The sequence below is a fragment of the Stomoxys calcitrans genome, chromosome 3 (assembly GCF_963082655.1).
Source record: "Stomoxys calcitrans chromosome 3, idStoCalc2.1, whole genome shotgun sequence".
In the NCBI taxonomy this organism is placed as follows: Eukaryota; Metazoa; Arthropoda; class Insecta; order Diptera; family Muscidae; genus Stomoxys; species Stomoxys calcitrans.
Genome location: NC_081554.1, coordinates 103,331,141 through 103,357,683, shown reverse-complemented (window position 1 = coordinate 103,357,683; position 26,543 = coordinate 103,331,141). Strand labels below are relative to the sequence as shown.

Here is a 26,543-nt window from a genome sequence, read left to right as displayed (position 1 = left end):
TCTGGCCAGGTCCAGCACTAGATTTAGTTAAGAAGGAAGATATTCGTTATCAACCAATGGTACATGCTTGGGTACCAAGGGTTCCCTCAGATCCTGATTCGATACTTGAAAGACTAAGGAAATGTAATCCCAATCGTTCAACCACCGACTGGTAGATTGGATGAGGCTGATGGTGACCGGAGACATGCAGTATTCGAACTTCAGTACACAGACCTCAACAAGTCTGAAGGGGTTGCATTCTACGGATTAAACAAGTTGAATCTGAAGGTCTATAGAAGCGGTGGGGTTGAAAATCGAGACAAGTAGGAAGGCATCGAAACAGCATCCAGTTGGACTGGACTCAAGATGTGCACCAGCGGGGAAACACGGAACTCAAAAAGTACTTCGACAGCAGCAAGTGAAGCATCTAAGGAGGAATCGTCCACACCGCAAGTGTCCAGTGTCCTGAGGAAGAGTGGTTCCACAGCTTTCTCAAATGCACTTGGATGCGTATGGAAAATCATAATGACAAGATCTAACGAATCTTGTGAGGATGAATTCCTATTGGAATCAGAAGACGAGTCTAACACAACAGTGAGGGAAGTGCTAAATCCCGACTATGGACCGGTTTCTGCAAATAAATTTTCACCATTGTAAGGCCGCATCGGCGGCACTAAAAGTCATCGTGTCGGCAGGGGAATGGGTGTGTGGAGGAATGGTCCGAGTACTAAAAATTCCTGGATTTAAACAACTCAATGGTACGGGAATAGGAGACACAGAGCCTGTATTCTCGCAAAGAGAACACGTCTATACCTTCTAGACCAGAAAAGGGAGTGGAAACTGCAGAAGATATAGATACAGTGGTCAAGCGGATCACGAAGCCCCGATTCACTCGAATGTCCTAGTGCCAAGGCAACGGCCAAACAGCGACTGCCGTGTGGGACCCCAGAGCAGGTTGGTCTAAGGACATATTACGGTGTCAGAGAACGTATGGACAATTTCTAGTGAGGAAACAGTAGAACAACTATTGATACACATTTCCTGCGAAATTCTCCAACGGTTTGCATTCGTCGGAGGTTATCGGGGATATTGTGTCTGAGCCGAAAATCTTCTGGGCGATAAGAAGTTTCGACGCCTTTAAGTCGCCAGGCCCTGATGATGTATCACCGGTTGAATTACAAGCTGTGTCTGACAGACTGGTCCCTTGGCTATGAGAGATATACTGTGCTTGTATCAGCATTTAATATATACCTGTGGGATGGAGGGACACAAAGATCATTTTCATTCCGAAAGCAGGAAAACCTTACCATACGAAAGCGAAATATTTACGTTCTATGAGTCTGTCATCCGTTATGCTGAAGACTATTGAGAGATTTTATGGAGAGGCAACCTTTTCATACAGAATCATTATTCACTGCGAACAATTCAAGAAAATAGATTATGTCGTCTATATATGGACATACCAACAAAAATAAATTATTTTATTACATAATAAAGATATGTTCGCTTCTATGCTTAGATACAATAATTGAAACCACCCACCCTACCAATGCGGCTTTAGACTTGGTAAATCCACCCTAAACAAGATATTCACACTGCACCAAATCCTGGAAAAGACCCGAGAAGGACAAATCATTTACCTACCTTCTCTATGTTGACTACAAAGCCGCTTTCGATACCCCTTTACGTTCAAAGGTATTTCAAGCCATGTCTGAGTTTTGTATCCCTGCAAAATTAATAAGACTCTGCAGGATGCACTTGCTGATATGCGTTTCTCAGTAAGAATCTCTCGGAACCATTTAATACCAAACGAGGTTTCAGACAAGGAGGCGTGATCTTGTGATCTTTTCAATATCCTACTAGAGAACATTATACGAGATGCAGATGTGAATAGATATGGCACACTAATCCCAAGAGAACACATGCTATTCGCCTATGCCGTCGACATCGAATTCATAGGTCGGTCACCGGAAGTAGTAACTGCAGCCTTTGAAAGAATTGAAAGAGTCAGTGAAAGTGGGTTGGGTGTAAATGGAGATAAGATGAACTGGATGGTTTCAACTCCCAAAACGTCTTGTACAACCGAGCAGATAAAGAAAATGGAGAAAGTTGGGAACCACAACTTTGAGATAGACAGCAACTTTATCTACCTCGGCACCGCCGTTACCGAAACGAATGACACCAGTTTTGAGATAAAGCGAAGAATAATACTGGCAAATAGATGCTGTTTGGATTAAGTAAGGGCTTAGAAACAAGGCCACCTCTCGACAGACGAATATTGTACTATAGAAGACAGTGTTATTATTGTTACATGATTCTGAGGCATGGGTACTTGTGAAAGCAGATGAGGCAGTGCTTGGAGTATTTAAGAGAAAGATTCTTCGTCAAATATATGGACCAGTTTGCCTTAATGGAGAATAAAGGCGACGTATGAACCAGGAGCTGTATGAGGACGATAGCATAGTTACACGTATCAAAATAAAACGGCTGGGTTGGTTAGGTCATGTTGTCACAATGGATGAAGAAGAAAAAAGTTTTTTGAAGGCAAACACGGTGTTACACGCAAACCGAGAAGACCAAAATCCCGATAGAAAGATCATGTTGTGGGAGACACCTCGAAATTTGGTGTCAGAGATTTTAGAATGAGCGCAGAAGATCGATGCGCTTGGAACGCTATTCTACGTTCGGCTAGTGGAACAAATGTTCTGTCATAGCCAATAAAAGAAAAGTAAAGTAAGTAAAGATGTTCATACTAGACGTCCTCGCGTTAACACCACATCACCTCACGCATTCCGTTATCGCCCGGATCTCCGCCAGCAGGACCGTATTATGATCAGGCAGTCTAAAATAGATCTTAGTTGCTGGGTTCTCAATGTAGACCCCCAGGCCCATCTCTATATATTTATCTTCTTTCGCCGCTAAGCACTGAAGGTTCACTAGTGGCTAGCCTTTAAATTCGTAAGTCTCATTACCGGCCTCCCTATACATGGCATGGCAAACGTTTCAAAGATAGTGCCTTCAAGCGTTCAGTTGTTGGCGAATCGTTTGGGGGACTTCAAACGTTCAGTTGCTGGTTTAAGCCGCTTCTGCTGGTAAAAAGAGTCACTTTGTGGGAAGTGATGCTAATGCACATCACCACATATAGGGAAGGATCGGATATCAACGAAAGGGATGATCTGCTTATCGAATATATTATAAAATGCACTCTGGGCATTTGATGAAAGGAATAAACCGATCATTATTACCAGGAACAGGAAGGAGGTACTAGACTACCTTTGTGTCGGAGGATATAAGCGGAAGGATATGCAACTAGGAAGTGTTTGATGACCACATCGTTATATTACTTTCAGCCTTAGGGAAAATTCAGCAGAAGTCGTGCCATGGCTAAACAGAAGAAAGGCGTATTAGGAAAAATTACGCCCTAGACCAGAAAGGAAATGGAAACTGCGGAAGATATAGACATAGTGGTCAAGCGGATCACGAAGGCTTTGAATGACTCGCTCGTGTTAGAATGTCCAAGAGCGAAACCAAATGCTTACATTTCAATGACGTCAGTGGAAACTAATGAAAAACCCCCAACAAATTGGTTCAATATATAGGTGGCACACGATTCAGAGATGACGCCTTCAAACCTTAAGTTGCTGGTTGAAACCGCTTCTTCAGAGAAAAAGTGCCTCAGTGTGGGAAGTAATGTTTATACACATCACCAGATATGGGGAAGTTCGGATATCAACGAAAGGGATCGGCTGCTTATCGAATATATTATAAGTTGCAATTTGGCGATTTGTAATAAAGGGAATAAACCAACCTTTATTTCCAGGAAAAAAGCAGAAGGTTCTAGACGTGACCTTTGCATATAATTTATTGGGTTTCTAAACAGAGCACGCATATTGCCAAAAAGATAATAGCTAAAAAATAACCCTTTTGAAGCAGAAGGATATGCGAATGTGAAGTGTTTGATGACCACTGGTTCTCTGATCACCGTTATATTAGTTTCAGCCTTGGAGAAAATACTGCAGAAGTGGTCCATCGCCTAAAAAGATGATAGGCGGATTGGGATAAATTTCGGCATACATTCTGCATGACTATATCTTCTTACCAGAAAAGGAAGTGGAAACTGCGGAGGACATATAAATAATGGTCAAACGGATCACGAAGGCCCTTAAACAGCGACCGCCATGGTGGATCTCAGAACTGTTTGGTCTAAGGAAGAGTTGCAGAAAACTCTTCAACAGGGCGAAAACCACAAGGGCACAACAAGATTGGGACGTCTAAAATGAAAACACAAGGACGTGCTGAGAAAGGCTCAGAACAAATCCTGGTTGAAATTCTGCAGTTCTGTGGAAAATACATCGGAGGCAAAAAAATATTCTATCCTTCAGACTTATTACGGTGGGATATATTCAGAAGTCGGAGAGTGTATGAACATTGTCGGGGGGGGAAACACCAGAACTACTCGTTGAGACACATTTCTCAGGAAACTTTCCAACGGACAACGTGATGCCCAAAGAGATTTTTGTTGAGTAAATTTGTGTCGAAAATCGAAATCGGAAATTGAATCGAAAATCGTTTGGGCGATAAAAAGTTTCGACTTCTTTAAGTCGCCAGACCCTGATGATGTATCACCGGTTGAATTACAAGCTATGTCCCACAGACTGGCTCCTTGGCTCAGGGAGATAAACTCTGCTTGTATCAGCATGTCGTATACAATTGTGGGATGGAGGGACACAAAGTTCATTATCATTCCAAAAGTAGGAAAACCTTACCATACTAAGACGAAAGATTTTCGTCCTGTTGGTCTGTGCCATATTTTATATCTTTTTACAATTAAAACAAAGGCACATTAATAAAAATAACAAGTCGTTTATTTTTCTCGAATGACGGGAAAAAATTAACAATTTCAAAAAAAGACAAAAAAAGTGACATAAGTTTAACAATTGGAAAAATTTTAAAGAATGCACCTTCATAACCCCCTTTCTAGTGAAAACGATACAGATTTCGTTTTTGATTTGCTAGGGCGATCTGTTGACTTAAATCAATTTCTGATTGTTCAACTTCTGTAAATGCTGGTTCCAATTGTGATATTACCTGTTTAGTTCCGATGTGAAGGGTAAAATATTTGGAAAATCATTTGATCACTCTGTTAGTGATCAAGAGGTTAAAGTATGCGATCGCTTATCCACACATGGGAACATGGATTCAATTCTTTGTTGATAAATACGCTTGAACTGATCTTAATTAAAGTTGTTGCAGGTTTAATTCAGGACATTAATGTTTTAAGATGCAACAGAAAAAAGAAAATCATCTGACCAACATTTGGCCAGGAACAAGAAGTGTTTCACCATACACCATTTTGGCAATTTATAGTATCTTTTACCGAAACTCTTAATCCAAGCAAAACAATGCAGGTAGGAACATATCGATGTCCATCTGATGGTGGAAATGGGCCAACTATATCTATGTGCACCTCAGCAAAACGTCGAGAAGATAATGTTCCGATGGAACTTTTTTTATGGCGAGTTACTTTTGATCGTTGACAATGCTGACACGATTTCGTCCGTTGTACACAATCTCTCTTCATGAAAGGCCAACAATAACGTTCAGTAACAAGCTTTACGGAAGATCGTGAGCCAGGATGAGACAAATTGTGTAAACCGCAAACAAAAATTGTTAGGGGATGACTTAATCATAGGGCCCAAGCTCTCTGTGGCCCTAAAATTTTGCATATCGTCTAACAAACACCTCCACCCTAAACATTTGAAATTTCATAGATATATCAATACCTTCAAAAATTACAAACTGATTTTCAGATCTTTTAAGTCTTCCGAATGCGTGATTTGGCGAGAATATATAGGAAAATAGCCAAGATATCCACATTGGGTAGACATTTTTGCCTGTATTTTAAAATATTTCATATAAAAGGTATATACACTTTTGACAAGATCAGGATTTGCTTTACAACACACTGTTCAAGCTGAAATCAAAATATTCATTTTGGCCGGATTATTTAAGTATAACGCAAAATGAGCCCAAAGTGTAAAAATTTTTTTGAAAACCAAAATTCAAAGCGAGAACCAAATTGAAAGTGTTAAGTGACATTTTCTTTATAGAGACGAAACTAGAAATTAAATTTTTTGACGAAAAAATTCAAATAATGGACTTTTTCACATTTTTTAATTGTAACTTTCATAACTTTTGACTGAAGAATCGGGTCTTAGCATATGTCGCTACCAAAATATATTAAATTTTATCAGCTTTTCGAGTCAAAAAATTTTAAATCGGTTGAGAAATGCCTTCACAAGTAATAAAATAGGGGAATAGTCTCTGCGAAGTTTTCAAAAAAAAATTGTAAGTCGAATTTCTTGAACACTATAAAAGATATTCCAGCAAATAAAACATTTTGAAAATAGAGATATAAATGAACTTTTGGCAGGCCGAACAAATGTTTGTAGAGCCGAGGGGATCAACTTTGAAGACCATCATTGGGTCCCCGGCCCTGAAATGTCGCACATCAACTGGTTATCACCTCATCCTTTGGGATGATCTTTATCTGTTCCAAATTGCCAGACTTATTTCTATTTTTTCCCATTTCACTGTGCGATTGGCATAAATATCTTCCTAGACAGCCAGGCAGACATTAAATTCCTGTAGTACGATGCTCTTAATCCTTACCGATAGAATTAACGATATTTGTCGCAAGTTAACGATATTTGATGGTAAGGGCTAATCTGTATTAAAATTTTTAACGAAATTTGCCGGTATGAACTTTCGACAACTACCGAAAATTATCGGTAATTTAACCACCAAAAATGTTAAAATATTGTTGTTTGGACTTAACGGCTTCGTCCAACCAATAATGTTTTAAGATTTTAAAAATTCAATTTTTAAAGAGAAACAAATAAAAGCGCGTTATCTTATTTACTGCTATAGGCAGAATACCTTACAAATGTCACCACCATTAGGAGGGGATAACCACCGCTGAAAATTTGTGTGATGTTCACACCAGGATTTCGAAGCCAGGCGTTCAGCGTCATTGGCAATACTCTGCACCACGGTGGTCCCCATCGCCATGGGTATATTTACGAAAATAATGGGCTCGAAAATAGAATAGGACCATATTCTCAATAGATATGAAAGGGCCTTATGCATAAATGTACATAAATTTCTTCGAAATCAGGAAAAATAAAAAATAAAGACGTAACATGAACAATTAAGTGCTCAGCATATTTAGTAATTCAAAAGAGACAAGGGTATTTTTGTTGCCCGGCCGGATCGCTGACAGACGCAAAACTTACTCGGAACCAATGAAACTTCTCTGTGCGGGTTTCTAGGTAGAAGTGACGCCTTCAAAACTAACCCCCTAGAGTGAGGCGTGGGCTGGTGTTGTGGGCTGCCGGGTGACAAACGCAAAACAGGACGTTCCTTACCCTGGGGTTGAGGAACCATGACTTCGGATTGCTGATAGAAGTTCTAGACTAGTCGTTTTTTTTTAATCTTAACCTTTGATTACAGAATAATCTTATCGTTAATTCAACCGATGTTTTTCATTCATTAACAATGTCGGTCCGATAAAGAAAAAATTTAAAGAATCGCACCATTGGAGAATATATTTCTGAATTCAAAAACGAGATGTCTGAACAGTTAAAAACACACCTATACCGGGTGCCGGACCACAGAGATATTCCATTGAATTGTATTGCGGTGGTGGCGTCAGACCGCAGGATGTTGTCCTCCCCTCCTATAGGTGTGGGTGTGTGCCTTGGCACCTGTAGTCGAGAGTAATGCTTCAAACGCACAACTAGTCGTCAGATTAATAAATGAGGAAGAGACGGATAAACTAGAGGGATGCACAGTTGGTCGTGCATCCCTCTGGTTTATCCGTCTCTTTCTCATTTATTTATCTTTAAGTAAGGGTGGAGGTTCCGACTCGGATTCAGACAGCGACTGTGTCCATAAAACATTCATCGCAGCCGAATCGAGAGATGAGGGCAGCGATCCGTGGCACGACGAAGGTGGCAGAGGATTAGGTACCGGCAGCGCTATCAGGGGAAAGTGCAGGATGCTCAAAGGGATAAAACTCACCAACCAGGCACTTCTACGGAAGCTGGAAAGATAATCAGATCTCCCGAAGAACATAACACTGCTAAAATGCCGAAGAAGAAAAAGAGCTCCCCGCTTTCAAGTACTCTGGGAAGACCAAGCCAGACCCTCCGTAATGAAGACAACAGACAGTGTTCTGTGGAGTGCGACAAATTCGAAACAGCAAAGAACGAAGCGCGCACGGTCCCAGAGTCTTCATGGACTATGATTTCCAAAAGGGGAAGATGGTCGCTGAGAAAGGTAAGGCGCAGCCCTCTTACGCCGTAGTGACAAGGAAGCACAACAGAGAAGAGATGATTTATGCAGTCATCGATATAGGCTGTTCATCCGGTAGGATTCCACCAGATCGTCAGTCTCAGGTGAGGGATTTGGTAAACGATCGGGTTGTCAAACATGTATTGAACTCTGAAGGGGGTTCAATACATACTAATACCAAAACATCTGGCAGTGCAGGGGCGAAAGACTCACCACAACCTAACGAACAAGCACCCGACGACGCAACCATCAACGACTTTCTCGATGTTAGGAAGACTAGGATGGATAAAGACCCTAATGTTGCCTAACGTACAGGGAGCCGACGATGAGAAGAAGCCCATTTACTCAAGATTTGGAAGACTAGTATAGGCAAAGTTTCTAATATTGGAACATCAGGCAGTGCAGGGACGGTAGACTCAATACAGCGTAACGAACAGAGACCCGATGATGAAACCATTACCGACTTTCTCAAGAAAGACTAGGATAGGCAAAGATCTTAATATTAAAACATCAGGCAGTGCAGTGACAGGAAAGTCAATGCAGCCTAAAGAAAAGGGAGCAGACAATCACCCACTTCCAAGAAGCCCGTATAATGGAGGGCCAATGATTGAGGTCATCCAGATAAACCTCTACCAGAGCGAAACAGCTACTCACGCTCTGGTGGAGAAAATCACCAAGGGCAAGATTCATATTACCCTAATTCAGGAGCCATGGATGACCCGGAACAAAGTTTCTGGACGAAACCATATCAACTACCAATTATTCTATGCTAACACTGGTACTTTGCCGAAGACCTGCGTTATTTGTCATACAAGTTTAAATTATGTATTTTCCCCAGAGTTGTAGTTGCAACAGTGATGAAACAGAGAGACGGTTGTTGTTGTTGTAGCAGTTTATTGTGCTCTATCTTTCGTCTGCTTGATTCTGTTGAGTGTCAAGACCCAGGAACCCTGCGACTAAGATTGGGTGCGTCCACAGGGATCTGGATCTGAGTCGAGTGGGTCTGGCCGGGCAGTTAAACAGGTAATGTGTATCTTGCGGTCCCTGGTTACAATCAGGACATATATCTTGCATGTCGGCATCGATCCTGGCTCTGTAGGAATTGAGGCGGCTGCATCTGCCGGAACGTAATTGAGCCAGAACTACTCTGGTTTGCTGGGGAGGTTCATTTCCTCAGGTGCAATTGCTTGTGGTCGTTGCCCTAGGACTACATTTACCCGGTAGCCAATTACCGCGTCTGCTACCGTGTCTGCATGAATGTTGTCTAGACCTACTTGATATGGCGCTTGATCTAGAGGTTCCCTCTTGTAGCGCTGCACCTCACGCTCTAGATCATGTAGATCTACCTTAAGGCTTTTGGGCGGTGGATATCTATCCACAAGATGATGGTTTGGATGGTCTCTGCGCCCAAAAGGTATTGCTTAGACAGCATGTAGTTATGTCTTCCCACTGGTAGGATCTTTGTCTCCTGATGGAGGTGGTCCACATGCGAACTGAGGAGACAGCCCGTCGCAGTTTGGAGGGCGACATTCTGACAGATCTGAATATTATTCCATTGCGTGTCACAAAGTTGACAAGACAACACTGGCGCTGCATAACTTACCACAGACCGGTCGATTGATACGCATATGCAACGATTTCTATGCCGTCTGGAGGGGGTGGAATGGAGGATAGGTAGAGTTTAAACAGTGCCGGAGATACCACACTACCTTAGGGAACTCCCTGTTTCACTCTACGGTGCTTCGACTTCGTTTTCCGTTTAATTGTCTATGACAGAATATTTGTTCCACTAGCCGAACGTAGAATAGAGTTCCAAACGCCCCGACCTTCTGAGCTCATTCTAAAATCTCTGACACCAAGTTTCGAGGTGTCTCCCACCACTTGATCTTTCCATTGGGCTTTTGGCCTTCCCGATTTGCGTGTACCACCGTGTTTGCCTTCAAAAGACTTCTATGCTGGAGCTTCTTCATCCATTCTGACAACATGACCTAGCCAACGCAACCGTTGCATTTTGATACGTGTAACTATGCTATCGTTGTCATACAGCTCGTGGTCCATACGTCGTCTATATTCTCCATTAACGCAAACTGGTCCATATATTTTACGACGAATCTTTCTCTAAAATACTCCAAGCACTGCCTCATCTGCTTTCACAAGTACTCATGCTTCAGAACCATATAACAGCACGGGTAGTATCAGTGTCTTGTATAGTGTAATCTTCGTCTTTCGAGAGGTGGCCTTGTTTCTAAACTGCTTACTTAGTCCAAAGTATCATCTGTTTGCCAGTATTATTCTTCGCTTAATCTCAAAACGGGTGTCATTCGTTTCGGTTACGGCGGTGCCGAGGTAGATAAAATTACTAACTGACTCTAACTGTTGTGGTTCCTAACTGTTGTGGTTCCCAACTTCTCCGTTTTCTTTAACTGCTCCGTTGTGCAAGGCTTTTTGGGAGTTGAAATCATCCATTTCGTCTTATCTCCGTTTACAGACAGACCCATTTTCACTGACTGTCTTTCGATTCTTTCAAAGGTTGCAGTGACTACTTCCGGTGACCTAACAATGATATCGATGTCGTCGGCATAGGCGAGTAGCATGTGTTCTCTTATGATTAGTGTGCCATATCTATTCACATCTGCATCTCGTATAATCTTCTCCAGCAGGATATTAAAGAGATAACACGATAGGCTGTCTCCTTGTCTGAAACCTCGTTTGGTATTAAATGGTTCGGAGAGATTCTTTCCTATTCGGTGAATCCAGATTCTTCAACATCAATATAGAGATTCCGTCGGGGCACAGCGCCTTAGATGATTTGGCGCCACGGATGACATTCGTAACTTCGCCCACGGTAAATTGTGATGGCTGTTCATCGGCTCGGAGACCACGAATACGGCGAATGGCTCTCCTCCTTGCCCTGTCACTCTCGGGATGCCCAATAAATTGACGGTTGAACAACCTGGCGCATCTCTTCGGATCAGTCACGGTTAACTCGCCAAAAGTGACTGAGGTCCTGTCATCCCGTCTACCGACTTAACAGTAGACCACAGTTTGCTTACACCGGTGCCTCAGTTACATTGCTCCAAGTGTTCCAGCCACAAATTACGCTTATGTTCGTTGACTACGCTGTTTATTTCTAAATTCAGCTCGATGATTCTGGGATAAGCGGGGTCCATAGCCCGAATCCCATCACGCTCATCTACGAGTACCACTGCTTGCGCCGGGAAATTGGGCCGCACTTGGGGTATTCGACTGGTTCGTATAAAGCGAGCGGCTGCTGCGTTAATTATGTCTCGGAACTTCCTCTCGCCCACTAGCACATCAGAGGGGGGTGGCAGTTCACTGAAGCGGCCATTGGTATACTCTTTCAAGCCAGTCCAATCGGCCTTCTTATGATTGATAAACGTCCGACGCTCAGAGGTTATAAAGTCGGGTGACCCCAAAGAGATGACGGCTTGCTAGGGTAAGTCACTCAGGAGATCAGGGAATGCAATAGAGATGTCTGGCGAGCTGCTGCACCTCCTCGTAATCCTAGTGGGGGCATCCTCATTCACCGTGCAAAACGTGGAGCTTCCAATCTGCTCTGCCAAAGCTATGCCACGCTGGTCGTTACCTAGGGGACAATGCCATGACGTGTGATGCGCATTAAAGTCTCCTAGAACCAGACGATTATGGCCCGAAAGCAACCCACTTATGTCGGGATTGTAAGCCTGGCCATTAATCGGGACACAGCTACCAACCGGCGGTATGTACACGTTGTATAGCTCTATCTCGGCAGTACTGGACCTGACCTGACCTGAGCGCCATGCGCAGGCGAGATAGGTCTATATTGTACGGAATGGTGTATTACGAAGGCCAATCCCCACCTCCATTCTTTGAGCGATCCTTACGTAGCACATTGTAACCGTGACAACTGTGCAAGCTGCAGGTGTTGGACAGCTTTGTCTAATGGTTCGCTGCGACCAATATGCTCTTCCGACGAAGTCCGTTGCAGTTTAACTGCAAAAACGACACACTTCCTGGCACTGGTGTGGCAATATTTGGGCTGGGATGCTCCCGTTGCGTAAAATGCCGTACAGGAAGGTCGGGGGAGTCACATAGTCCGACGACGAGGACGCAGAAGGTGACGGCGACGACGATGCAACGTAGCCAGTATGACTATACTCCCGTAGTGAAGTGAGGCAAGAGCAAGATCGGAAATGTACCCACTCCATGCACCGGTTACACCTCATCGTAACCGACCGATGATGAAGGCGGTTCTGGCAAACAGAACAGAAAGAGGGTTCGGGGTTCTTTTTCAATCCCGGCACGGACTAGAAGCGTGCGGAGAAGGCACTCTGAGATGTGCCTCTCCCATGACGAAAAAAGACGAACACGTACATTGAGGCGGCAGCCCTTGCCGATGATGATTCCATCGGGTCAATCCGGTGCGAACAACCGACGGTAGAGCATACCTGGTATCACTATACCTTTCTTTCGACTATCCGACACCTCCGCTTACGTCGGGGCTGCAACGGTTGGTGAGGAAAGCAAAACAGACAGGAAGTGAGGTACTAATAAGGTGCGATGCGATTTCTCACCATCTTTCGTAGGATAGTATCAACATTAATAAGTGGGGCCAAGCCCTGACAGAGTTGTTATAACACTTAATATTGCTAACACCGCTATCTTTGTTATAGGATTACGGAAGAGGTTTTAGATGTGACAATATGTTCGGAAAATTTAATCGATGAGGTTCGGGATTGGAGGGTCTCCATGGAACACTTTTTCTCAGACCATCGCTACATTAGGTTTAGAATAGCACGGCCAGCGCCGATTCGGAATAAGTTGAAAACCAACTGACCAAAATTTGAACGACTACGCAGCAGAAGACTTGGGCAAGATAATTTAGATTGTCAAAACATAGAAGACATTGACAACAAAGTCAACAGGATTACGACTGCACTAGTGGAGTCTTTCGAAGACAGTTGTCCTCGTCGAGAAAAAAAATCAGCCCAAGAAAAGCCCTGAATGACCGGGGAGATTCGCAACATTCGGAAAGAGATCCTCAGACAGAGCACGTCGTAAAAAATCGGAAGTATATTGGGATGTTTAGTACACAAATTGAAACGTTAGTAGACGACATGAGAGTGGAAGCAGAAACAATGGGCTGATGAGGCTTTTGATGAAAATCCATTTTCCACAGGACACGGCGGGACTCACGGAGACACCGGAATCTTGGAATAGTGAGCCTGATCGAAGGTTTATCGTCACGGAATTTATGGTCAAGGAAGCCTTAAGGAGCTCTCCGGCGTTACTACAAAAGGAGGCCGAATATCTGGCGCCTCATCTGGCAACTATTTTCACAGCGTGCCTAGGACAAGAGGCAAAGGTGGTGTTTATACCCAAGCCCGGCAAGGCAAGTTATGCCACACGTCCTTATAAGCCTTACGTCCTTTCTACTCAAAACCATTGAACACATTGTGGATACCATGATAAAGAATAGGACATCCAGCGAACTGCTTAAATACAAACAGCATGCCTATGTCAAGGGTCGGCCGGTGGAGACTTCCCCCTACACGAAGTTGTGCATAAAATAGAAGAAAGATTCGATGCCAATAGGTACACATTGGCGGTTGGCATTGACTTCGAGTGGGGTTAAATAATGTGCGGACCGACATATTAATCCAATTCTTATACCAGTATCGGGTAAACCGGGACCGTAGAGACTGGATAAACTATATGCTAAGGAACAGGTGGATAATTTTCGGGTCCCATGACGTAAAGATAAGTGCGAAAGTGGCACAGGGAACACCACAGGGGCATTTTATCGCCACTCCTTTGGGTGACCACCATAAACAACCTATTATGAATGCTGACTAAGTAGGGATTTGAACGAGTCTGCTACGCAGACGATGTTATAATGCTTTTATGGAGTAAGGATTCCAACCAGCTATGCAGAAGGCCCGAAAGTGTTTTGCATATGTCATAGGACTGGGCTAGACCCAGGGGTCTCAATGTGAACCCAAAGAAGACAGAAATATGCCTGTTCACGAGGAAGAAAAAGTGGGACAATTTAACGCACAACGTTTCCTCAATAATACGATTTCGATATCTGACAAGGTCAAATACTAAGGAGTGATCTTGGATAGGAAACTAAATTGGAAGTACCATATCAGGAGCGTACTGATAAGGCTCACAGATGTTGCGCACTGATAAGGCTCACAGACGGGTCGTAGGCTCGAAATGGGGCCTGAATCCGAGGATAGTCCACTGGCTCTACAGAAGCGTGATTAGATCAATACTTACTTACGCCTCAGAAGTTTGGTAGACCCATTGACATGCATATTAACTGTGAGGCAGCCACGGCGGCAACGAGACTTAAGGCGTTGGGAGAATGGATTGAGGATAGGAACAGCTCATACCATCGCGGTACAATCGAGGAGACGATGGGAAACCTGGAAAGAATGGAAGAGGTTTCCGATCGGATACCTGAGATCGAGTGCGAGCCAATGATGCCAGCGGTACTGTCTTGGACTAACGGAAACCTTTGCCTGGGAAGTCAAGCGACCGCCACTTTAAGAGGTTGAAATAATAGAAGACGCATCGCTCTCAGGTTTATTGAGAGGCTTGGTGAGTATGATCCTAAGACTCTCACTACATGGAAGACAGACTCCCTAAATTAGGCTCGGGAATTCGCAGCACAGGCTAACCCAAAGACTACACGTCTAGACTCGGTAACTGCACCGCAGTCAGCCAAAGAGCTGCATTCACCTGGAGGGCATCCCATGTCTATAAGAACTAAGGCAAACAACAGTAAGATGGGTCCAATAACCTTTGCTAACGTCGCAAGGGACAGTTTGGTGATGGCAGTTGTCGACAAGTAAGAAGAACAGGGCTGCATACATAGGAATAATTGGAGTGGGATAGTCAATGGAGTGTCATCAGTAACACCGATGTTCATGCGGAATTTCCTGGGTCTCCTCCAGTTTGTGACAATGCAGGCTGGTATCGGGGCCGATAAAGACTAATTGCCTTCGGCAATCAACGCTCAATTGATATGTATCGTCGTGCGCGAAAAAATATTGGTAATACCTGGCCAGGTACAGCACTAGACTTAGTCAAGAAGGAAGATATTCCTCCTCGACCAATGGCGAAGTTTTGGATACCAAGGATTTCCTCAGATCGTTAATCGATATTTGGAAGACTAAGGGAATGTAAACCCAATCTTTCAACCACCGACTGGAAGATTGGTAGATTGGATGAAGCTAATGGTGACCGGAGACATCCAGTATTCGTACTAAACTCCGGCTGTCTCGCAGAACTCAACAAGTCGGAAGGGGTTGTATCCTACGGATTCACAAAGTTAAAATTTAAGGTCTATAGAAGCGGTGGGATTGGGGAATAAGGGGACGACTCAGCAGTTGTTGCTGAACACTTGCCTGAGGATCTATCGACCACATCGCTAAAGTCTGGCGGATTGCAGGAGACTGAAAACCCCCCTGCCACAATCGAGACGGGAAGGGATCGCAACGAAACGGGACCCGACAAGCCCTGCAAGGGTAACTCAGTTGGACCGGGCTCAAGAAGTGCGCCAACGGGGAAGCACGAAACTCAAAAAGTACTTCGACAACTGCAGTAAGTGAAGCATCTAAAGAGAAATCGTCCACACCGCAAGTGTCCAGTGTACTTAGGAAGAGTGATTTCACAGCTTTCTAACCTGCTCCTGGATGCATACGGAAGCTCATCATGACAAGTTCTAACGAATCTTGTGAGGATGAACTCCTGGTGGAATCAGATAAATCTCCACCATTGTAATGCCGCTTCGGCCGCACTAAAGGTCCCCCTGATGGTGGAGGGATTTGACGTGGTTGTTATCCAGGAACCATGGTTGTGTGGAGAAATAGTTCGTGGCCTAAGAATTCCGGGATTTAAAATTCTCAAGTGTTCGGGGAATGGGAGACACAGAGACCGTATTCTTGCAAAGAGTAGACTAAATGTTTATCTTCTTCCGTCGCTAAGCACTGAAGATCTAGCGGCAACCAGCCTTGAAATAAACAAGTCTCATTACTGGCTGGCTTCCCTATATATGGCACACGATTCAGAGATGCCGCCTTCAAACCTTAAGTCGCTGGTTGAAGCCGCTTCTGCAGGGAAGAAAATCCTAATTGTAGGAAATGTTGCTAATGCACATCACCAGATATTCAGAGATGCCGCCTTCAAACCTTAACTCGCTGGTTGAAGCCGCTTCTGCAGGGAAGAAAATCCTAATTGTAGGAAATGTTGCTAATGCACATCACCAGATATGGGGAAGTTCGGATGTCAACGAAAGGGGTAAGCTGCTTATTGAATATATTATAAGTTGCAAACTGGCGATTTGTAATAAAGTGAATAAACCGACCTTTATAACTAGGAACAGACAATCCCATGGCAGCCGGTTGTACGCACCGGATTGACCCGATGGAATCTTCATCGGCAAGGGCTGCCGCCTCAGTGTACGTGTTCGTCTTTTTTCGTCATGGGAGAGGCACATCCCGGAGTGCCTTCTCCGTATGCTTCTGGTCCGTGCCGGAATTGAAAGGAACCCCGGACCCTGGTTCTGTTCCGTTTGCCAGAACCGCCTTCATCATCGGTCAGTGTCGGTGAGGTGTTACCGGTGCTTGGAGTGGGTACATTTCCGTTCTTGCTCTGGCCTAACCTCGCTACGGGAGTATAGTCATACTGGCTATGTCGCTAGGTGCTGTGCGAACATAGCCAGCAGTGGGTCACAAGCGTCGCCGTCGTCGCCTTCGGCGTCCTCGTCGTCGGACTATGTGACCCCCCCGACCTCTCCCGTACGGCAATTTATGCAAAGACAGCACCCTAGCCCTACTATTGCCAGGCCAGTGTCGAGAAATGTATCGTTCCTGCAGTTAAACTGCAATGGACTGCGAGGCAAGATTGATGAGATTGTAGATTTTATGAGTCGGAAGAGCATATCGGTCGCAGCGATCCAGGAGACAAAGCTGACTAACACCTGCAGCTTGCACAGTTGTCACGGCTACAATGTGCTACGTAAGGATCGCTCAAGGAATGGAGGTGGGGGATTGGCCTTCGTTATACACCATTTCGTGCAGTATAGACCTATCTCGCCTGCGCTTGACGCTAGTGACCCATACATGCAATGTATGGGGGTAGCAGTCAGGTCTGGTACTGCCGAGATAGAGATATACAACGTGTATATACCGCCGGTTGGCAGCTGTGCCCCGATTAATGGCCAGGCCTACAGCCCCGACATAAGTGGGTTGCTATCTGGCCATGGTCGTCTGGTTCTGGGGGATTTCAATGCACATCACTCGTCATGGCATTCTCCCCTAGGTAACGACCAGCCGTATTCTTGCAAAGAGTAGACTAAATGTTTATCTTCTTCCGTCGCTAAGCACTGAAGATCTAGCGGCAACCAGCCTTGAAATAAACAAGTCTCATTACTGGCTGGCTTCCCTATATATGGCACACGATTCAGAGATGCCGCCTTCAAACCTTAAGTCGCTGGTTGAAGCCGCTTCTGCAGGGAAGAAAATCCTAATTGTAGGAAATGTTGCTAATGCACATCACCAGATATTCAGAGATGCCGCCTTCAAACCTTAACTCGCTGGTTGAAGCCGCTTCTGCAGGGAAGAAAATCCTAATTGTAGGAAATGTTGCTAATGCACATCACCAGATATGGGGAAGTTCGGATGTCAACGAAAGGGGTAAGCTGCTTATTGAATATATTATAAGTTGCAAACTGGCGATTTGTAATAAAGTGAATAAACCGACCTTTATAACTAGGAACAGACAATCCCATGGCAGCCGGTTGTACGCACCGGATTGACCCGATGGAATCTTCATCGGCAAGGGCTGCCGCCTCAGTGTACGTGTTCGTCTTTTTTCGTCATGGGAGAGGCACATCCCGGAGTGCCTTCTCCGTATGCTTCTGGTCCGTGCCGGAATTGAAAGGAACCCCGGACCCTGGTTCTGTTCCGTTTGCCAGAACCGCCTTCATCATCGGTCAGTGTCGGTGAGGTGTTACCGGTGCTTGGAGTGGGTACATTTCCGTTCTTGCTCTGGCCTAACCTCGCTACGGGAGTATAGTCATACTGGCTATGTCGCTAGGTGCTGTGCGAACATAGCCAGCAGTGGGTCACAAGCGTCGCCGTCGTCGCCTTCGGCGTCCTCGTCGTCGGACTATGTGACCCCCCCGACCTCTCCCGTACGGCAATTTATGCAAAGACAGCACCCTAGCCCTACTATTGCCAGGCCAGTGTCGAGAAATGTATCGTTCCTGCAGTTAAACTGCAATGGACTGCGAGGCAAGATTGATGAGATTGTAGATTTTATGAGTCGGAAGAGCATATCGGTCGCAGCGATCCAGGAGACAAAGCTGACTAACACCTGCAGCTTGCACAGTTGTCACGGCTACAATGTGCTACGTAAGGATCGCTCAAGGAATGGAGGTGGGGGATTGGCCTTCGTTATACACCATTTCGTGCAGTATAGACCTATCTCGCCTGCGCTTGACGCTAGTGACCCATACATGCAATGTATGGGGGTAGCAGTCAGGTCTGGTACTGCCGAGATAGAGATATACAACGTGTATATACCGCCGGTTGGCAGCTGTGCCCCGATTAATGGCCAGGCCTACAGCCCCGACATAAGTGGGTTGCTATCTGGCCATGGTCGTCTGGTTCTGGGGGATTTCAATGCACATCACTCGTCATGGCATTCTCCCCTAGGTAACGACCAGCGTGGCATAGCTTTGGCAGAGCAGATAGATAGCTCCACGTTTTGCACGGTGAATGAGGATGCCCCCATTAGGATTACGAGGAGGTGCAGCAGCTCGCCAGACATCTCAATCGCATCCCCTGATCTCCTGAGTGACGTATCCTGGCAAGCCGTCATCTCTTTGGGGTCAGACCACCTCCCCATAATCCTCACCATCGACCGACCACCCGACTTCATAACCTCTGAGCGCCGGACGTTCATCAATTACAAGAAGGCCAATTGGACTGGCTTCAAAGAGTATACCAATCGCCGCTTCAATGAACTGCCACCCCCCTCTGATGTGCTTGTGGCCGAGAGGAAATTCCGAGACATCATCAACGCAGCAGCCGCTCGCTTTATACCAGCCGGTCGAATACCGCAAGTGCGACCCAATTTCCCGGCGCAAGCAGTGGTACTCGCAGACGAGCGTGATGGGATTCGTGCTATGGACCCCGCTAACCCCAGAATCAGCGAGCTGAATCTGGAAATAAACAGGGTAGTCAACGAACATAAGCGGAATTTGTGGCTGGAACACTTGGAGCAATGTAACTTAGGCACCGGTGCAGGCAAATTGTGGGCCACTGTTAAATCTCTCTCGAACCCCGGTAGACGGGACCTCAGTCACTTTTGGCGAGTTAACCGTGACTGATCCGAAGAGATGCGCCAGGTTGTTCAACCGTCAATTTATTGGGCATCCCGAGAGAGACAGGGCAAGGAGGAGAGCCATTCGCCGTATTCGTGGTCTCCGAGCCGATGAACAGCCATCACAATTTACCGTGGGCGAAGTTACGAATGTCATCCGTGGCGCCAAACCTTCCAAGGCGTTGGGCCCCGACGGAATCTCTACATTGATGCTGAAGAATCTGGATTTACCTGGAGTTGAGTACCTTACCACAGTCCTTAACCTGTCATTGAACACTCTTATAGTTCTCGATGTCTGGAAAATGGGCAGAGTGATCCCGCTACTGAAGCCTGGTAAGGACCCGAGTTTGGGGGAGTCGTACAGACCGATCTCCCTTTTCTCACCAGTGGCTAAGACGCTTGAGGCATTACTCCTCCCGAGCTTCGTAGGAGAATTTCCATTCGCCGAGCATCAACACGGATTTCGGAGACTGCACAGCACAACAACAGCTTTGCATGCCATCACCACACACATTTGCGTGGCTTCAATCAACCCAGGCCATGTGATAGGACGGTCCTCGTGGCACTGGACCTATCGAAGGCATTCGACACGGTCAGCCATGCCAAATTATTTGAGGACATCGCCAACACGTCCCTCCAGCCAGGCCTGAAACGTTGGGTCGCGAATTATCTGTGTGGCCGCCAGTCATTTGTGGAATTAAGGGATAAGAAGTCAAAACACCGTAGAGTGAAACAGGGAGTTCCCCAAGGTGGGGTGATATCTCCGGCTCTGTTTAACCTCTACCTATCCTCCATCCCACCTCCTCCAGACGGCATAGAGATCGTATCATATGCGGACGACTGTACGATCATGGCATCAGGCCCCCCACCCATTGATGACATCTGCGATAGGTTGAACGTCTACCTCAACGAGCTTGCCTCATATTTCGCTGCAAGAAATCTGAAGATATCCGCCACCAAATCTTCAGCCACACTGTTGACTACAAATACGCGTGAGGTGAATTCTGAGCTGACTGTGATGGTCGATGGAGAAATGATTCCGACCATCAAGTGTCCCAAAATACTTGGCGTCACATTTGACAGCTCCTACACTTTCTCCCCACATGCCACAGCAATCTGCAATAAAGTCAAAAGTAGAAACAAGGTCCTCAAGTCACTCGCTGGCAGCACTTGGGGTGCAGACAAAGAAACCTTGTTGACCACGTACAAAGCAATTGGCCGGTCTGTGGTAAGTTATGCAGCGCCAGTGTGGTCACGTCAACTTTGTGACACGCAGTGGAATAATATTCAGATCTGTCAGAATGCCGCCCTCCGAACTGCGACGGGCTGTCTCCTTAGTTCTCATGTGGACCACCTCCATCAGGAGACAAAGATCCTACCAGTGCGAAGACATAACTATATGCTGTCTAAGCAATACCTTCTGGGCTGTTATCGCAGAAATCATCCAAATCATCATCTTGTGGATGATACCCACCGTCCAGAAGCCTTAAGGTTGATCTACACGATCTAGAGCGTGAGGTCCAGCGCTACAAGAGAGAACCTCTAGATCAAGCGGCATATCAAGCGGGTCTGAGCAACATTCATGCAGACACGGTAGCAGACGCGTTAATTGGCTACCGGGTGAATGTAGTCCTTGGAGAACGCCCGCCACCCATTGCACCCGAAGAAATCGACCTCCCCCGGCAAACCAGAGTGGTTCTGGCTCAATTACGTTCCGGCAGATGCAGCCGCCTCAATTCCCACAGAGCTAGGATTGATGCCGACGTGCAAGATGTATGTCCCGATTGTAACCAGGGACCGCACAATACACGTCACCTGTTTAACTGCCCGGCCAGACCCACTCGACTTAGACCCAGATCCCTGTGGACGCACCCCATCTTAGTCGCGGAGTTCCTGGGTCTTGACACTCAACAGAATCAAGCAGACGAAAGATAGTACACAATAAACTGCTACAACAACAACAACAACAACTAGGAACAGACAGATGGTACTAGATATTACCTCTGTACCGGAAGATATAAATGGAAGAAAATGGAACTGGGAAGTGTTGGATGAGCACAGCTTCTCTGATCATAAATTCTACAACTGCCGTGAGGTTAAGGGAGCTTTCTCATTGGATATGTGGCGGCTACGAACACTGTGTGATCCTTGATACAATATCCGATGTTCCAGGTAGTGTGGATTGCACCCTACCTCAGCTGCTTTTTGATAAAAAGTACTGTACCACTATTCCACTATGTGGCGGCTACGGACACTGTGTTATCCTTGCTACAATATCCGATGTTCCAGGTAGTGTGGATTACACCCTACCTGAGCTGATTTTTGATAAAAAGTACCTGATAGAACTGATTGGAACTACGATATCCCTGATTATAGAAGTTATATAGACTTCTATACGAATGGTTCCTTACTAAACGACCAAGTGGGCTTTGGGATGTACTCTAAAGATCTAGAACTGGTCATATCGAAAAAGTTACCAGACCACTGCTGTGTGTGTCAAGTGGAGATCCTTGCATTTAAGGAAATGATGAAATAGCTATGATATAATGTCATTACGACGATTGGTATAAACATCTTCTCAGACAGCCAGGCAGCCACTAAATCCCTGGAAACGTATTTCTGAACACAAGAACCTCCCTCGACTGTTACAGATCTCTCATCGAGATGGCTGCATAGTTTAAAATTCACCTGTTCTGGGTGCTGGGCCACAGAGATATCCCAGGGAATTGTAAAGCGGACGAGTTTGCCAGGAACTCCCTACACATTCCAGAGTTACTGGAATCTGTGGTTATGCCTCTAGCGATATGTAAGCAACGTTTTCAGGACCAGGCTCGAAGGACAACGAATGATAGATGGTCGCAAAGAGGGGGCGGCGAACATTCCAAACCTATGTGGCCTAATCTAGATTTGAAGGTCTTCAAGAACGCATTTCTTTGAAAACCTGCCTGATTTAGCGGATGTGAACATTCGGAAGTTACTGGGCTTTTTAAAGCGATCTGGATGGTTCAGGGGTAGGAACCATAAAGCATCTTCCTTCTTCTATTCCTGTGGTATCACAATGGACGAAAACGTCTTAGTGAGTCTGATGGCAGACTGGCACTTAAACCTAACCTAGGGGACAGAGTGGGCCCTGGGGGTCTGCATTGAGAACACAGGGACTGAAAACAATTTCACGGACTGCGGAGATCCGGGCGATCATGGAATGCGTGAGGATGTCGTTTACGGACAGTAAAATGGCCACAAGGGCAATAACAAAATATATATATATATATATATATATATATATATATATATATATATATATATATATATATATATATATATATATATATATATATATATATATATATATATATATATATATATATATATATATATATATATATATATATATATATATACACACATATATATATATAGTCATCATAACATCTCAAATTGCAATGAGTTATAACCAGCGTAACTTTAGAACTTTAGAATAACTCTTATTAAATGGTAGACATTAAAAGAATTCTTAGTTTATATATATATATGTATATAAAATAATAATACAATAATATCATCCAATAAACTAAGAATTCTTTTAATGTCTACCATTTTAAGAGTTATTCTAAAGTTACGCTAGTTATAACTCATTGCAATTTGGATGTTATGATGACTATTTTTGTAAATTTGTATAAATAAAGAATATTTTTATATTTAAAACTGCATTATGCTTGTTAAATATGTTTTTTTCGGCACTACCACTACGATTGATTACCAAAGCAAAAGAAAAAATCGCGCTTTATTTATTCTGCTGCTATTGTGGGTTTTTGAATACGAAATAGTAAAGTAGGTTTTTTGTACCATAATCGTTTAATAACTATTGTGCACTTTAACGCTTCATAAGTGAATTTTTGTGAATACGGCTTTTAGTTTTTAGTGTACTTTTTACTTTCAGCAACAAAAGCGAAAAGAACTCACCAAGGTATTGAAGATGAACTCGAATTTGATGCATTCTCCCAGTTAAGGGCTTGCACAGCACGACACTGGTTTTACCGTCATAAGAAAGTTTCTGAAATGATGTTTTGCATTCTTTTCCATTGGGAGACACCTTGCATACACCAATCTTATAGCTGACAACTTCAATAGGCTCATTGCATTCTATTGGATTTCTAAAATAGAAAATATAGATATAAAAAAGTTGTTAAATATTGTAGTACATAATTCTCACAACCATATCGAACGTAAGATATAGATACGAGCAAATATTTCAATATCAATACTTGATTCAAAAATCATAAATTGAAAAAAAATTATTGTTTTTAGAATATGTTCTTTTATTTAATAAGTCTTCAAACATCTCACATATCAATGAGTGGGAAAAGTTTAGCCCAATAAAAGGTTAGATGAGGTTCGGTTAAAAAGAGGGTGCGAACATTAATCCGCCCCATGCCACCACCCATGTTTGCCATGTTTCGCAGACATACATACATTCCATGTAGATCCACGCATATCACATTCCCACGACCCCCCTATTCTATAACACTAACCCATCTAACAGTCACCTCTCTTACTCTTACCTATGGTTTTGATTTCATATAAATAACGATGCTTCAGTAAAAACAAAGATGTGTTTCTGCTTCATCTTCTTTGTTTTGAGAATAAATCCCTCTTTTTCAAAGTTTTTCTTTTCGGAAAATAACTTTTTATACATATTATTCGCATCTCTGAAAAATATCTTTCGATTGATGCAAATTTCATTAAAATCCATTCAGCCGCAATATGTGCCATATACAATATTGAAGTGAAAGGCAGTGGAGTTTGTGAATCGTGCAAGAGAACAGATTTCTACCGTTCGCTTTTATAATGCATTCATGTTTTCGTTGCTTTTACTTGCCTACATTCAACAATTGTAAGTAATGCTGTTGCTTTCAAATGCATTCATTTTTGATGATTAGGTAAGGTAAGGTTAGGTTAGGTTTAAGTGGCAGTCTGCCACCAGACTCACTTAGACGTATTCGTCCATTGTGATACCACAGGGACAGAAGAAGGAAGATGCCTTCTAGTTCCTACCGTTGAAACACATCGTTTTAAAAAGCACAACAACTGGCGAATGTTCGCATCCGCCAAATCAGATAGGTTCTCAAAGAAATGAGAACCTAAAGTGGAACTCCTTCTGGCTGCTAGAGCGGAACACACACAGAAGGCGTTTTATAGGCTCTTCTTCTTCAATGTCCTCACAGCTTCTGCAAAAGTCGTTGCTGGCAACCTCCAGTCTGTCAGCATGTTTGCGATTAGAAAGTGACCTGTTATAACGACACAACGACTGAGAAGTCTGTTCTAGCCAGTAACAGCAAAGTGGTAGAGCTCTTCAAGTCTAGATAACCACATAGTTTTGGAAGCCCCCTGTTTGTCCTTAGGGCCTGGTCCTGAAAACTTAGCTTAAATGTCGCTAGAGGCATACCCACAGATTCCTGTATCCCTGGAATGTGTATGGTAGTTCCAAGTACCGCAAGCTCATCCGATTTACAATTCGCTGCGATGTCTCTGTGGCCCGGCAACCAGAACAGGTGAATTTTGAACTGTTCAGGTATCTCGTTGTCTCTGCGACTTTCGAGGGAGGTTTTTGTGTTCAGAAATACGTTCTCCGGGATTTAATGGCTGCCTGGTTGTCTGATAAGATATTTATGCCAATCGTCGTAATGACATTATATCATAGCTACTCCATCACTTCCTTAATTGCAAGGATTTCCGTTTCATATACACTGCAGTGGTCTGGTTACCTTTTCGATATTAACAGTTCTAGATCTTTAGAATTCACCCCAAAGCCTTCGAAGACAGTTGTCCCCACCGGGAAAGGAAATCAGCCCAAGAAAAATCCTGGATGACCGGGGAGATTCACAATATTGGGAAAGAGGTCCGCAGACTTTTAACAGAGCACGTCGTAAAATAGCGGAAGTTTATTGGGATGTGTATTGCACTCGGCAAAAGGAATACAATAAGATTACCAGATTACCCTTCCTCCTGGAAGCTTTTCTGCGAACAGGTAGATAGCGTTAATGACGCCGCCATGTCCAAACTGAAACTTTAGTAGACGTTGAGGCTTTTGATGAAAACCCATTTTCCATAGGATATAAAGGGACTCACGGAGACACCGGAATCTTGGAATAATGACGTTGATCGAAGGTTTATAATTACGAAATTCATGGTGAAGGAATCCTTGAGGAGCTTCAAACCATATAAGTCACCCGGACCTGATGGAATATTTTCGGCGTTACTACAGAAAGAGGCAGACTATCTGGCGGCTCGCCTGGCCAAAATTTTTGCAGCGCGCCTAGGACTTTCACATACTCCGAAAGCCTGGCAGGAGGCAAGGCTGGTGTTTATATCCAAATCCGGCAAGGCAAGTTATGCAACACCAAAGGCCTACAGACCCACAAGCCTTACGTCCTCTCTACTCAAAACCATGGAACGCATTGTGGATACCATGATAAAGAGTAGGACATCCAGCGAATTGCTCAAATACAAACAGCATGCCTATGTTAAGGGAAGGTCGGTGGAGACTGCCCTGCACGTGGTTTTGCAAAAATAGAAGAATCCTTCGATGCCAAAACGTACACCCTGGCGTTATGCATTGGCATTGAGGGGGCTTTTAACAATGTGCGGACTTACGTACTGATCCAATCCTTAGACCTGTACCGGGTGGACCCGGTCCTTAGAGGCTGGATAAACAACATGCTAACGAACAGCTGGATAAATTGTGTGTCCCATGGCATAAATATAAGAGACAAGGCACGCCACAGGGAGACATTTTATCGCCATTCCTATGG

The 26,543-nt window shown here is 44.4% G+C and overlaps 1 protein-coding gene across 6 annotated transcripts in view; it reads right to left on the bottom strand.

Moving 5' to 3' along the window:
• The window catches only part of LOC106091660 (pseudouridylate synthase RPUSD2), a 431,111-nt gene that overhangs the window by 84,833 nt on the left and 319,735 nt on the right, over window positions 1-26,543 (bottom strand). For all 6 annotated transcript variants that reach the window (XM_059365906.1, XM_059365903.1, XM_059365901.1 and 3 more), the window contains one exon: window positions 23,695-23,885. In XM_059365906.1, coding sequence (XP_059221889.1) covers window positions 23,695-23,885 — 191 coding nt within the window. The remainder of the gene's footprint in view (window positions 1-23,694; window positions 23,886-26,543) is intronic.